Below are 14381 nucleotides of genomic sequence, written 5' to 3' on the forward strand. Positions count from 1 at the left end.
AGATCACTTCCTAATTGTAATTCGGTAGTAATTAAACAGCTACCTAGCTAAGTCTCCCCTCCCAACTCATATAAATATTTTCATCTGTTTCTCAACAAAGGAATCATGCTTCACCCACATCTTGTTCACCAAACACAAATGTACAGTGGTAGCGACAAAGTAAAGCAATCAATCAGAAGAAAGTGAAAGCAACGTAGAGAATATCTACATATCATCATAAGCCTAGCCTTTTGTTTATTGTTCACGGAAGCTTGGCCAAAAAGTTCACATGTCGACCTTTCCTGTTGGATTAGGCAAAGGACCAATCCGCACCATTTTTTCGCTTTCCACAATAACATGGATTTCGGCAAAGTTGGGTACCATGATTCTCCTCCTCTTCTCCAGCCAGACATTTCTGGATGAAGATCTATTCATCCAAGCCACTACTTCAGAAAATACAACAGGCCTGCAACTGCATATCTTCAATCAATATGTAAGTTCAGTCCGAAACTCAACCATGCATGCACCAGTGTTTTACGTACTGTTGGAATAGATGAACAAAGCCGGTGCATGGTAGAAATAAGTGGTCTCTGTATAATAGTGTTCTTACCATTTTGATTTAAAGTTTTAAACATTGAGGTAAGGAATCAGTTTCTGACCGATTTTACTTTATATGCGCAGGTGGTCATGGATAATGGCATTCTCCAAGTCAATCTTTCAAAACCAGAGGGGATGGTTACTGGAATACAATATAAAGGCATCGACAATCTGCTTGAAGTTCTTGAAGATGAAACCAATAGAGGGTACCGGCCTCTTGCTTGCTACTATTTCATGTTGTTTATATTTTTCAAATTAAGGATTATATTAATTGATTATGACATACAAGGAATCTCAATATAACCCGGCCGGCTAGATAAGGCATGTTCAATATTCAATGCTGTGTGTATCAATTCACGACTCGCTTTATTTGGAATCCATATAAATAATTCCTTCCCTAAGTGGCTAGTCATGATGAGAAAATAATTACGATTACTTTTCTTTCAACCAAAACGTACAGAAAGATGTATCTAACTAATGTTTTAGTCAATACATGCATGCTTATCAACTCATAATATAACGATGTAGGTACTGGGATATGGTTTGGTCTGCACCAGGAATTACGAGAAAGAAAGGCGCATTTGATAGGTACTCCATTCACTCTATGTACATACAATACAATTTGGTCAATAATATTACTACAATCATCGATTATGACAAGAAATGTTGATCTTGCTAGATAGTTGAACATGCATTTTGCTCAACTATATATAGTGTTCTACTAAGACCCTCTAATAAAAGAATGCAAGTTTTCTGTTTAACATAATAAGCTTGCTACATCTATGTGCAGGATGGAAGGAACAAATTTTACGGTTATAGTGGAAACTGAGGATCAGATAGAGCTTTCATTCACCAGAATGTGGGATCCCTCTTTAGAGGGCAAAGTTGTCCCTTTAAACATAGACAAAAGGTCTTTTATATTACACTAGTTTTCGTTTGATTAATAGGTGATTAAAATGATAATAACACAATCATTTTGAAGGTTCGTGTTGCTTCGTAACTCGTCGGGTTTCTACACTTACGCCATTTATGAACACTTGAAGGAATGGCCTGCTTTCAACTTGACCAACACCAGGACTGTGTTTAAGCTCAGAAAAGACAAGTAATTTACAACTTCCTCCATTTTTTCTTTTATTTACTCAAGTTTTCATTTTCTTCCTGGGTTAGTTGGGAGCTTGATTCTTACCATACATATAAACAAAGAGAAAAATGAAAAATGTACGGCTAACCTTTCTCGTGATTTCTGATCCAAAAGACAACAAATGGTTGCTTTCTCGTGATGGTTATGATCCTTTCAAAAATATCTCATGCAAGCAGATCCAGAAATATTATTAAAGCTCCAATAGAGAGGCACCAGCTTTAGCTTCAACATAGAGTAAATCAATGCATTAGGATTTAGAACCTAACTGTAGTAGGACTTAGTTTGTGTTAGTTTTGTCGTGGCCAACAAACCCAGGAAGGTGGAGAACGTACGTGCTGGTCAATATTTTATCCTCGTTAGCTATCAAACCTCAAATGATTTACAAAATTATACTTCTAAATAGGTAAACGTGTTCACTAGTTATATGAGGTTTTCAATTGTAATATTTTGTTCATCATGTGTGTTTTTACATTAATTTTGATGTCTGCGTAGGTTTCATTACATGGCAATATCAGACAGCAGGCAAAGACACATGCCCCTTCCCGATGATCGATCAGAAAAAAGAGGGCAAGCCCTGGCTTACCCGGAGGCGGTCTTGCTCGTCAATCCGGTCGAGCCAGAGTTCAAAGGAGAGGTATGTATTGTTTTCTTCCTGATATAACTTATAAAATAAATAAAAAAAATAAAACCTTGCACTGTATTTATATTGGACTTTTATATTCACATTATTGATAAAGTTTTCTTGCGCACCAAGAATTTGACACACCATAAAAAATGAGAATAATAACCCATAATTCAATGTTGTCAACTGATATGTTGGCAAATACATGATAATATAGTCTAGCAATAAAACATAACATCTTTGATACAACACAGTTAGGATTTGGTGTTGCGTCTAACTAATCACATTAATCTCCTTCTTCTACTTTTGGTTCATCTATTTTTCAGGTGGATGACAAATATCAATATTCGGTTGAGAACATACATAATCGGGTGCATGGATGGATAGCAAATGACTCACAGGTTGGATTTTGGCAGATTACTCCCAGCGAAGAGTTTAAATCTGGAGGTCCCTTCAAGCAGTGCCTTACTTCACATGTGGGACCCATCACCCTTGCCGTAAGTATCGTTCAACAAGTAAAGTTGTTTTTTGTTGAATATCTGTTAGGTTCTGAATCTAAATGATGCTTGCAATTAGGATTCTTTATACACATAACGTTTTCTCTACTACAATATGATCGAAGATCACTAAGTAACAATATGCAACTACCATGCTAATTTCGATTGCAATGGAATAATCAACAGATCTTTCATAGTACCCATTACTCAGGAGGGGAACTGATATTACAATTTGGGTCCAATGAGCCATGGAAGAAAGTGTTTGGCCCAGTTTTTTTCTATCTTAATTCTTTGGGTGATGGAGCTAACCCTTTCCAGTGTCTATGGGAGGATGCTAAGCAACAGGTCCAAAGCCTTCAATACTTAAAGTTATGCATATAATTACAACTTCAATGGGTAAATGGGTGGAAATTTACTATAAAAATAATTGACATTTTTCAGATGAACGATGAAGTTGAAAGGTGGCCATATGATTTTCCAGCTTCAAAGGACTTTCTGTCGCCTAAGCAACGAGGAACAGTTAGCGGCAGACTATTGGTCCGCGAAAGGTACTTACTTTGCTAATTCTTAGCTTATATATAATTGAACTTCTAGCCTGATATATTGTTTTATAAGAATGAGTGCAATCTGCTCGATAAAATGTCTCAAACGACCGGCAAAATTAAATTTGTTTGAGAGCTTTTTCCTCTTGCCCTATATATCGAGAAAAGTTCACAAGTCGATCAGAAAAAAATTTCACCAAGTACACTTGCATATATAGGTATGTTACGGATGATAAAGACGTACCGGGAAATGGAACTCTGGTAGGCTTGGCAGCTCCAGGAGTTGTTGGATCATGGCAGTTAGAATGCAAGGTACGTTATTTTAAATCTCTCACGCAAGGTCTGTTAAGATAGCAATTTTGTATTTTCACATAACATATTTTCATATAAAACCCTAGGGTTACCAATTCTGGACCAAAGCTGATAATGATGGCTACTTCTCTATTCATGGCGTACGCCCAGGGACCTATAATCTTTATGCATGGGTTCCTGGTTTTATTGGTGATTACCGAGATGTTTCTGAAATTGTTGTAACTCCAGGTCTTATTCTACTTCAATCTTTTTATTTTATATATGTATTGTCATACATAATTTTTGGTTTATCTTATACTAATGTAAATTACGCTGCAGATGGTGATGTTGATGTGGGTACACTTGTATATGAGCCTCCGCGAACTGGCCCAACTCTGTGGGAAATAGGCGTCCCCGATCGAACTGCAGCAGAATTTTACGTCCCAGATCCTAATCCAAAGTACATTAACAAACTCTACGTCAACACTGACAGGTTTGTTGCACTTGTTGGTAATTATCTTCTTTTAATGATTGGAAAAGGTATGTTATGAAACTTATGCATATGCTTATTATGATCGACAGGTTTAGACAATATGGATTGTGGGAAAGATATGCAGAGTTATATCCTGACAATGACTTGGTTTACACAATTGGAGTTAGCGATTATAGAAAGGATTTCTTCTTTGCTCAGGTTACCAGGTTCGGTTACTCTTCGATTGTTCTTCTTCTTTGGAAAAATTCATGAAACCGCCATTACTCAGCTACTACTACACACGCCCTTCTAGCGTATAGTAGAAAAATGATCAATTAAATATCGATCTACTGCATCTTTAATAGCAGGTTTTCATTTAATATTTAATATTACGTGTTTCCAATTCATATATGATCAGATAACAACATTAAACCTTGTTTTATTGTTCGCAGGAAGACAGGTAATAACACATACAAAGGATCAACATGGCAGATTAGGTTTAACCTAGACAACGTGGACAAGAACACTACCTACAAACTACGAGTATCACTTGCAACAGCACATGTTTCTGAATTACAAGTATTACTCTTGAACTCGATCAATTTTTTATTAGCTTTCCCTAAAATCATTATACTCACGAAAATTTGAATCATATATATATATATATATATATATATATATATATATGTATATATATATATATATATATCATATCTATTTAGATGCAGTACTCGAAAAATGTTCTCTTTCCAAGAAATAGTACATCTAATATTTTACTGCGCACTTACAAAATATAGCAAATGATTTATTTAACTAGATACATGTACATTTTATATGCAAGGTTGTTATTCTAATAACAATCTACTGGCTTGATAAATGAGAATTGGTTGAGAATGAAAATCTGTCAACATAGCATATTAAATTGTTTTACTTTAGTATTCTAGTGCATGATCATGTAACATATATTATTATTTGCTAATGATAACTTTTTTTCAACTCTTCAAGGTTCGGATCAATGACCCCGATTCAGAGAATGATCCTCTATTTACTACCGGACAGATTGGGAACGACAACACGATCGCAAGGCATGGAATTCATGGACTGTACAGGCTATACAATGTGGTCATTCCAAGCGCTCAGCTAGTCGACGGGAACAATACCATATTTCTAACTCGAGAATTGAGTGTCAGCCCCTTTCAGGGAATCATGTATGATTATATTCGTTTAGAAGGCCCCCAATCTTCTAATGACAACAATAATATTGGATTTAGTTCATAGAAAGAAATAAGAAATTAATCATTCATTTTACTATGTAGCCACTAATCTGATAGTATAGAAAAGAATTTTTAAACTTACGGAAAATTTCATAGAAAATCTCTTCACCTATTTCTGACTGGAGTGAGAGCAAGAAATTGACTATTCAAAACTTGAATCGCTGTTTCACAAGCCGATCTTAAAAAAGATGGTACTTGCAAAAGATAATTCAATGCCTAAGTCAATGATATTTTGAGTTGTAGTAGATGTAGATGAGATTGATTACTTGCCTCAAATGTTCACTTTACCAAGTATTTATAAGCCAACTTGAACGAAATCTCGACTAGTGTGCATAGTAGTGTGCAAAGTCCTCAAGTCATGCGTGGATTTACTACGTCACTCTCAAGTCTCAAGATAACATGGGAGAATGCTTCCCGCTCGCTACGGATTCAGTCGAGCTGACTGGTTCCGCCTAATCTATATCCATCTAGAGAGGATTTCTTCTCAGGAGAATCTAACAATTTTCAGAGCTCCACAAATAGATCGGACCGTCTCTCTTTTAGCTCATCTCTTAACTAGAACATGATTTCACCTCACTATGATCCGCCTTGAAGAGATTTCACGTCACTTTGATATGTTTCGAGGGGATTTCACCTCACTTGAATCTGTCTTGAGCGGATTTCACCTCATTTAAATCTGCCTTGAGAGGATTTCACCTATTTTTGGATATGTCTCAAGGGGATTACACCTCACTTAAATCCTCTCTGAGGGAATTTTAGCTTGAGAAATTTTTCTCAACAAGTTTGGCTCTCTCTATCAAGCAATTTCGTGAATAAAATGGTTTAAAATTTATTTTATTTATTTATTTATTATTTTTTTATTTTTGTATCCCCACAATGTTCCCTTTTACCTTTCCGCGTGAGCTTAGAGTGGGGGAAGGAAAAACTCTTCAAGCTTTGCCGTCGGACTTCACAGCTTTGTCACTTCTCAATATATCGTTTGAGGTTCGTCACTATCACCTTGATGTGATCCTCCTATGCATAATTTCTTGTCAATGTCTTGATATCTCATGCCTCAATGAATTAATTACATACTTGCGTGACCCTCCTTTCAGAACTCTGGACCACCTCCTTTCATAAGTTTTTGGTGCAGTAGATCTACTAACGCATGATTTGCGAATTTTGCACACCACTATAAGCATTAATCGAGATGTACGTTCGTTTAAACTCAACTATAAATACTTGATAAAGTGAACATATGAGGTAAACAATCAATCCCATCTACTCCTATTACAACGTAAACTTTCACTGGCTTAGACATCATAATATCTTTTGTAAGTTCTCCCTTCTCAAGCTTGGCTTGACAAACGCCAATCTAAATTTTGAAGATGCGTAGTCAATTACTTGACCGTGAGGTTTTTGCTCTCACTCCAATTAAAAAAAAAAAAGGTGAGGAGATTGTATATCTAATTTTTCCGCACCAAAAGGTAAAGAATCAAATTTACTCAAAAAAAAACAAATAGGGCAAGTTCGCGTTTCCGTTGGACATAGTTTTCAATATTGGCATTGGATTGCATATTGTGTTCTGGTGCACGCATCACGCTTGTAAGCAATTTGCAACCATTAGTGCTTTATTGGTTGGTGAATGTGATTCTTGATGTGACATGCACGTTGCAAGATCACATCCTTTTACCGTCATATATATTTGCTTTCGAAGGTGTAAACTCACATGGAACTACATTTTGACGTCGCCCAGAACACATGCATATGCTTGGGCGACCAACGTTTAATTGTCCTAAGTTTACACCATTTGTTGAGTCTAATCAAGTAGTTGTTGGAGGGTTAATTTCATGTGAGTTTATGAAAATTGAGCTTGAGCGATATGTTACTTTCACTGGAATGACTTCCAATGCAGTCAAGCTAACTTAATCTTGAAGATAAGCTCCCTTGAGTCCGTGACCTTTAGCCTCTAAACAACAATCCAACATCAACATCCAGATCTTATAATAAAATATATATAGACAGAAAAGTACAAATTAATCACACACATTTTTGGTTGTTTATTACAGCCTGGTTCACATGTATTTGAAGATGATAGCAGATATTCCTATGTCGTTTGATGGAAAAGTAACTAATTGAAGAAGGATACAAAGAACTTCACGCATTATACATGCGTAAATAAGAACCACACGTAAGGGAAAAGTAAAGAAAGAACGCTTCTTTTGATCAACTACTAGAGGTAGCTTAGGGTCGGTAGGATACACTATATCAATGAAGAAGCAACACGCGTGTCTTTCATAAAATTCAGTTCTGCCTACAAACCCATATTGAGATTTCATAGGGAGTCTTCACACAATGTCGTCCCTGGGGGTGCAATTGCATATTCAGGACCATCATGTAAGTCATGCTCTAAGTTTTTCATTTTATTTATTTATTTGTTTTTTTTTTTTTTGTCGCGAGTGTATGGTTGTATGCCTATAAATTGTATGAAATGTTAGTTAAGAAAACATGTATAGAAAACTTGCTAAAACCGTTAAGTTTTATAATCGATTCTCTTTTTTCACACATTTAATTAAATAAATTAAATATTTCACATAGAGTACTTCAATCAAATTTTCATGATTTCGTCAATTCATCAAAGTTTCAAAAAGAAAGCAATATTATACGTATTATCTACTACATAATTAAATGATTAGAAAAAGGAAAAATATACTAATAGGTGAAAGAATGATGAGTTTTATGTTTTGTGCTACCTTTGAAGTAAATTTAGTTTTATTTGTATCCATCAGTCACATTTTGAGTGACAGAAGTTTCAAAGAAGATTCTACACTTTCACTTAAATTCTTTTATATACCGAAGAACTAGTCAGCTTTGAATTATTTATATATTAATAAACTTTAATTTCTTCAAATATTTCAGATATATTACTATGTAGAGCTAATGAAATTCTTTTTTTTCTTTTGTATATAAGCTAATTAATGGATTCTTTTTTAGTTTTGTGGTTAGCATTGGATTGAACTTTGAACGTGAGGTTAATATATGTTTCCATCACACAAAATTTAGTATTGCTCAACATCATGTTAATTTTATCTAGTAATGCATCCTTCGTCATACACTATGCATTATTTTTTCATTCATCTTTTATCGATCAATTAGTATGTGAGAAGGGGATTCAAACTTGAGGCACTTTCTACAAATACCAAAAGAAATCAAAATACTAATAGACTAACATGTACCAAATAACAAATATATTATATACACACAATGCATACAGGTGATTATGGATAACGGCATACTCCAAGTTACATTATCAAATCCAGATGGAATTGTTACCGGGATCCAATATAACGGCATTGACAATTTACTTGAAGTTCTTGATGAAGAAGCTAATAGAGGGTACGTACATAGCTACTTCACCTACTTGCAACTACTTACAATTCGTTCCTCTTTTCATGATCGAGATACTACAATTTGAACTTTGAAGGTATTGGGACCTCGTTTGGAGTGAAACGGGAAGTACCGGAACAACTGGAACCTTTGATCCGTACGAGACTACTGCACCTAAACGGCTAAACTCTAACACACACACACACACACACATAACATATATGTATGTGTATATATGTATATATATATATACATGTGTGTGTGTGTGTTTGTGTATATAGGGACAAAACTCACCTCGTGATACGTAAGTTTCTCCGTGTGAGATTTAACCATGTTTATCCATTGCAGAATTATAGGAACAAAACTCACCGTTATAGTGGAAAGTGAAGAACAAGTAGAGATCTCATTCACCAGAGAGTGGAATCACGAGGACAAGAATGTCCCGCTAAATATAGACAAAAGGTTTGATTAGGTGATGCCATAGATAATCTTTATATACATACTGTACGATATGACCAAAAAAAAATGCTATGTTTTTCAGGTTTGTAATGCTTCGTAATTCGTCAGGCTTCTACTCGTACGCCATCTACGAGCACTTGAAAGAATGGCCTCCTTTCAACCTTCCCCAGACCAGGATTGTGTTCAAGCTCAGTAAAGAGAAGTGAGTACTTAGCCATGTTAACTCCTTTATATATATGATCATTGTTTACTGCTGTCATATATGATTGGACGTACAGGTTTCAGTATATGGCGATAGCTGATAACAGGCAAAGAAACATGCCCCTTCCTGATGACCGATCACCAGAGAGAAGCCAAATCCTAAACTCAGAATTCCCAGAAGCACTCCTTCTTGTCAATCCTATAGAGCCACAATATAAGGGAGAGGTAATATCTACACCGACTCTAGGATATATATCTATTATAACACACACACACACACAAACTACCCCCATGTTATCCGCTATATTATTATATTTAAGAGGAACTCTCAGTATCATTGCATCACAAAAGTCAATTACGTCTACCAATGGCGTTGAATAATTTTCAAAATTAATTCTAAGCCGTTGTTGATGGCAGTTAAATTAAAGGAAATGTCCCTATATATACACCTAGGGTTAGCAATTCATGTTCAGATTTTCACCGGCTAATGTCGTGTTTGGATTTACCTATATCTGGTGACCTAAATATCTGATATATATTAAAGGAAATTAATGTCCCATAAGTCCAAACTTTCAGGTGCAAGAAATGAGAAACAAATATGCATTTCCTCGCACATTACTATTTAATCGTGCCACCCGCTTTGTTTCGTGTTTAGCTTACCAAAAAAAAAAAGGTTGAAATAATTTTTTTTTCAGGTGGATGACAAGTACCAATACTCATGCGAGAACCAAAATTTGTGGGTTCACGGTTGGATATGCATGGACCCTCATGTAGGGTTTTGGCAGATAACGCCCAGTGATGAGTTCCGATCTGGCGGGCCTCTTAAACAAAACCTCACCTCCCACGTCGGTCCTTATTGTCTTGCAGTAAGCTGAATGAACTTTATACATTTAGCATATATTTAGGGTAATGGAGCTCTCTCTATATAATACTGCTTAAACAAGCACCTATCAATTGCATGCTTCCTTTAGAAATGTTTGATCGAGAAGTGATCCAAGGTTTGAGATTTGAGAAGTACTAGAACTTTTATCGAATTATTTGTGTTTCTCATAAAGAGGTTTTCATCAAAAGCATTTCCCAGTAGATATGAGTTTTTTGTATCTTATTCCAGAATAGTGAATTAATCAAGACGGCCTTGAATATTAATGTTACTATATATAATTCAGAAGTTTCTGAGTGCTCACTATTCAGGAGAGGACCTTGTGCTGAAGCTTAAACCAAATGAGCCATGGAAAAAAGTTTTCGGCCCTGTTTTTATCTATCTTAATTCCGCATCTCATGCAATAGATTCATCACCACTTTGGGAAGATGCAAAGAAACAGGTTTTTATTTCATATATAAGTTTTTCTATTTTATTATTAGGAGGATGTATTTGAAAACGGAGAATCAACAAGTTTCCAAATTATGGTACTTTTCTCTTTTTCTATATTTCATTCTTAAGGTTACTTAAGTGCGCGTTTTCAACATTTCAGATGATGACAGAAGTACAGAGCTGGCCTTATGACTTTCCAGCTTCCAATGATTTTCCAACGTCAAAGCAACGGGGTAATGTTAGTGGTAGAATACGTGTTCGAGATAGGTACTAATTAATCAACTTGGTCATTCTTTTTGTTTCTTTTTCCTGTTAATCATGATGGCCGTTATATTTAATCTAATTAAGCACTAATATGTTGTTAAATTATCTTATTAACAAAGTTGAACAGATATAACCACGTAGTTTATATATTTAGATTTCTAATCAAGTTAGTTGGAAGTCTTACGTAAAAAGTAATGGTTGTTTAGCTTTGTTAGCGACGATCACATACTCGGCCATGGTGCTTATGTTGGGTTGGCACCCCCTGGAGATGTTGGATCATGGCAAAGAGATTGCAAGGTGAATGCACTTTCAAACAATCTTTCTTAAATGATACTTTAGATAACATAATTAAAGGGGCACATTATGCCTGATTAATCTTATACTTCAGTATTGGCTTAAATTAATTATCTCCCTCATTAGTTACTTTTCTACTAAAACATCTGATGAAGAAGAAAACTGAAAAATAAATTGATACAAGATGATGAGATAGAAATGTTAATTACACCTCATAAAAAATAATTTTCATAAGTATTTACTAATTAATATAAAAGAACTTGTTTAGTGAGACTAAATCACATATAAGGAAAATCAAATAGAAAATGTATAAGAATGGACGTTACATTAAGCAAATTAATTTCTTTGTTTGGTAATAAGTATATTCTTCTCGACCCCCTCCCCCCCCCAAATTACAAATCTTGATTCTGCCCCTATTAATAACACATTATTCTATCTTATCAAATAATATAAGATTAATCTTTTTCAATATCTCACGTTATCTGAATCTTTCTACGGGTTGAGGTTAGTATATAAGTTGGTATCATATGCAAATATTCTATCCATCCTTAGCCATGCATTATACATGCATGATTTAATCACAAAGTTAATGTTAATTGGAAATTACTCAGGTACATTTCATTTTTTCTATAAATGTTGTAAATGCATGTGACCAAGAGAAATGAGACATATCTATGGTACACCAAATAAAAGAGCCTTGATATACTCGTTGCACGAGTTGTTGGACCAGTTTGTGTGACTAAGGTCTCCCTTATTTGTTCTTTATTGTACATTAATTTTGGGGTTGCTCCATGGTGTAGAGTTTGGAGAGGAGAATTTTATCCCCAAAAAAAAAAACTGTTTAAAGTTATTGCTTTCTTTGTACCTTCTTTATTCTATTTAATTGGACACGCAGACTAATTACCCTTCTAGAAATACCTCATCAAGTCTCAACTCCTAACAGAATTTGCCAATTTTGAATGGAGTTGTGACTTCAATAGGATGTAATATTGACGGTGGAGTACTGTGGTTTGTGGTATGTTGATTCATTTTATGCCAAATGAGCCGGAGAGTCAATTAAAAGTTCAAAACTCAAAAAATGCTGTAAAAGTAAAACTGTGCTTCAAGAGTTTATTCCTCCACACAAAACTGAAATGGGCCCTGAAAACAAAAAGGTGGTTGCCTAATACCGAATTAAAGCGACCGCATACCGAAATATCGGTTTGCGCTTTGACCGGTTCGGTTTTGGAGTTAGGCAGCGGTTCGGCCCAAATAAGGTCGGTTATGGGCCGACTCGAACACTATTCTAGATTAGTTGGCTTGATTAAAATACTTGCTAGCAGGGTTACCAGTTCTGGACTAGGGCAGACGAGAATGGCTACTACTCTATCAAAAATATACGTGAGGGGGACTACAATCTCTACGCGTGGATTCCTGGGTTTATTGGAGATTACCGCTATGGTTTAACCATTAACATCACTCCAGGTCTACTTCTCTTGTTCTTTTACCTTCTTTTTCTGAACTCTGATGAATTTACGTAGAACTAAATTAAAACTGATCGATATCATCCATATGTATATATGAATTGGGCAGGTTGTAATATTGACCTTGGTGATCTTGTATATGAGCCTCCAAGGGATGGACCAACATTGTGGGAAATTGGTTACCCGGATCGCTCTGCTGCTGGATTCTATGTTCCCGATCCTAATCCAAAGTATATCAATAAACTTTATGTAAACCATCCTGACAGGTGAAGCTCGAACTTTGTTATTTTTGAGCAGTCCATGAAACTTTAATCTAGTCACACCAATCTAACTTCCATCAACTTTTTTCTATATGTCTGAAGTTTTGTGTCCTGACATATTTTGTTACACTTGAAGGTTTAGGCAGTGGGGGTTATGGGAAAGATATGCCGAGTTATATCCTAATGAGGATTTAGTTTACACTATTGGAACTAGTGACTATGCTAAAGATTGGTTCTTTACTCAAGTTACCAGGTCAAGTTCTTGCTATATATATATTCTCAAAGTTAATGTCTAAATAGAATTTGGTCATCCCATTGATAAAATATGGAAAAACTCATAGCCTTACCTTCAAGTTGTTGGGTAACAGGAAGAAAGATGATGGCACATATCAAGGGACTACATGGAAAATCAAGTTTCAGCTTGACAATGTCAGTCAGACCAAAATCTACAAACTTCGATTGGCCCTCGCTACTGCAAATATTGCAGAATTACAGGTCAGTAACGCTAGAGCGACCATATTTTTAGATCCACTTACGTACTAAGCTAACAACATGAAGTGCGGTGGAGATATACACATGCTAAAGCTCTGATCTGAGGTTCCTTTTTTTTCCAAATTAAGATTCGCATAAATGATTCCAAAGCAGACCCTCCTCTGTTTACGACCGGTGTGATTGGACACGACAACACAATTTGCAGACATGGAATTCATGGTCTCTACAGGCTGTATAGCATAGATGTATCCAGCACATTGCTTGTGAAAGGTGACAATACAGTGTATCTAACTCAAGCAATGAGCACCAGCCCTTTCGTGGGAATCATGTATGACTATATTCGTTTAGAAGCTCCATCATCTTCAACTTCCGCCTAAATTGCAAGTATTTGCAAATGAAGTGAAATACCTCTGCTGTTGTGTTTGTCAAAGAATAAAACTTTTAAACATCGTGTAACAAAACTTGTTGATCTTCATTTGCAAATGAAGTGAAATATCTCTGTTGTTGTGTTTATTTTTGTTGATTTGTTTCTGAAAGATCTGTTGGTTCATCATTCGCAATAATATTTTAGCTAGCACTGTCATGATTGTACGTACCACAAGAAATCAAATGTGTCGTGCGAAATAAAGGTGTTACTTTCGACCAAAACAAGGAAGTAACGGTGTTACTAGCTAGCTATATACGCTTGAAAAAATTAATGGTTTTTAGATAATAATAATCCTTAGTGGATGATAATAAATGGTTATGTTTTGTGTGGATTTCACCTCACTTAAATCTGTCTTAAGAGAATTGCACATCTGCTTTGAGAGGATTTCATTGCACCTTATTTGGATGGAATTTTACCTCAACGAATTT

The 14381-nt window shown here is 35.5% G+C and overlaps 2 protein-coding genes across 5 annotated transcripts; both read left to right on the forward strand.

Annotated features, from left to right (window-relative positions):
• Positions 1 to 218: 218 nt before the first annotated feature.
• LOC112179880 (rhamnogalacturonate lyase) lies at positions 219 to 5487 on the forward strand. Of its 2 annotated transcripts, XM_024318373.2 has the most exons (15): positions 222 to 472; positions 661 to 782; positions 1105 to 1164; positions 1367 to 1486; positions 1559 to 1678; positions 2210 to 2351; positions 2666 to 2836; positions 3023 to 3181; positions 3278 to 3384; positions 3597 to 3690; positions 3777 to 3918; positions 4009 to 4162; positions 4252 to 4368; positions 4594 to 4720; positions 5147 to 5482. In XM_024318373.2, the coding sequence occupies exons 1-15, from the start codon at positions 269 to 271 to the stop codon at positions 5417 to 5419; spliced, it is 2112 nt and encodes a 703-aa protein (XP_024174141.1). In that variant the 5' UTR covers positions 222 to 268; the 3' UTR covers positions 5420 to 5482. The 2 variants fall into 2 exon arrangements, with proteins under 2 accessions (XP_024174140.1, XP_024174141.1); XM_024318372.2 differs by having other exon boundaries at positions 219 to 472; positions 3777 to 4162; positions 5147 to 5487.
• Positions 5488 to 7638: 2151 nt separating this feature from the next.
• Positions 7639 to 14043, forward strand: LOC112177228 (probable rhamnogalacturonate lyase B). 3 transcript variants are annotated; one of them, XM_024315509.2, is made up of 15 exons: positions 7639 to 7791; positions 8669 to 8790; positions 8879 to 8938; positions 9130 to 9243; positions 9323 to 9442; positions 9519 to 9666; positions 10137 to 10307; positions 10608 to 10763; positions 10914 to 11020; positions 11224 to 11314; positions 12634 to 12775; positions 12884 to 13040; positions 13171 to 13287; positions 13403 to 13529; positions 13655 to 14043. In XM_024315509.2, the coding sequence occupies exons 1-15, from the start codon at positions 7750 to 7752 to the stop codon at positions 13901 to 13903; spliced, it is 1923 nt and encodes a 640-aa protein (XP_024171277.1). In that variant the 5' UTR covers positions 7639 to 7749; the 3' UTR covers positions 13904 to 14043. The 3 variants fall into 3 exon arrangements, with proteins under 3 accessions (XP_024171277.1, XP_024171279.1, XP_024171278.1); XM_024315511.2 differs by lacking the exon at positions 10608 to 10763; XM_024315510.2 differs by lacking the exon at positions 8879 to 8938.
• Positions 14044 to 14381: the final 338 nt, after the last annotated feature.

This window comes from Rosa chinensis, chromosome 7, assembly GCF_002994745.2.
Source record: "Rosa chinensis cultivar Old Blush chromosome 7, RchiOBHm-V2, whole genome shotgun sequence".
Classification (NCBI taxonomy): Eukaryota; Viridiplantae; Streptophyta; class Magnoliopsida; order Rosales; family Rosaceae; genus Rosa; species Rosa chinensis.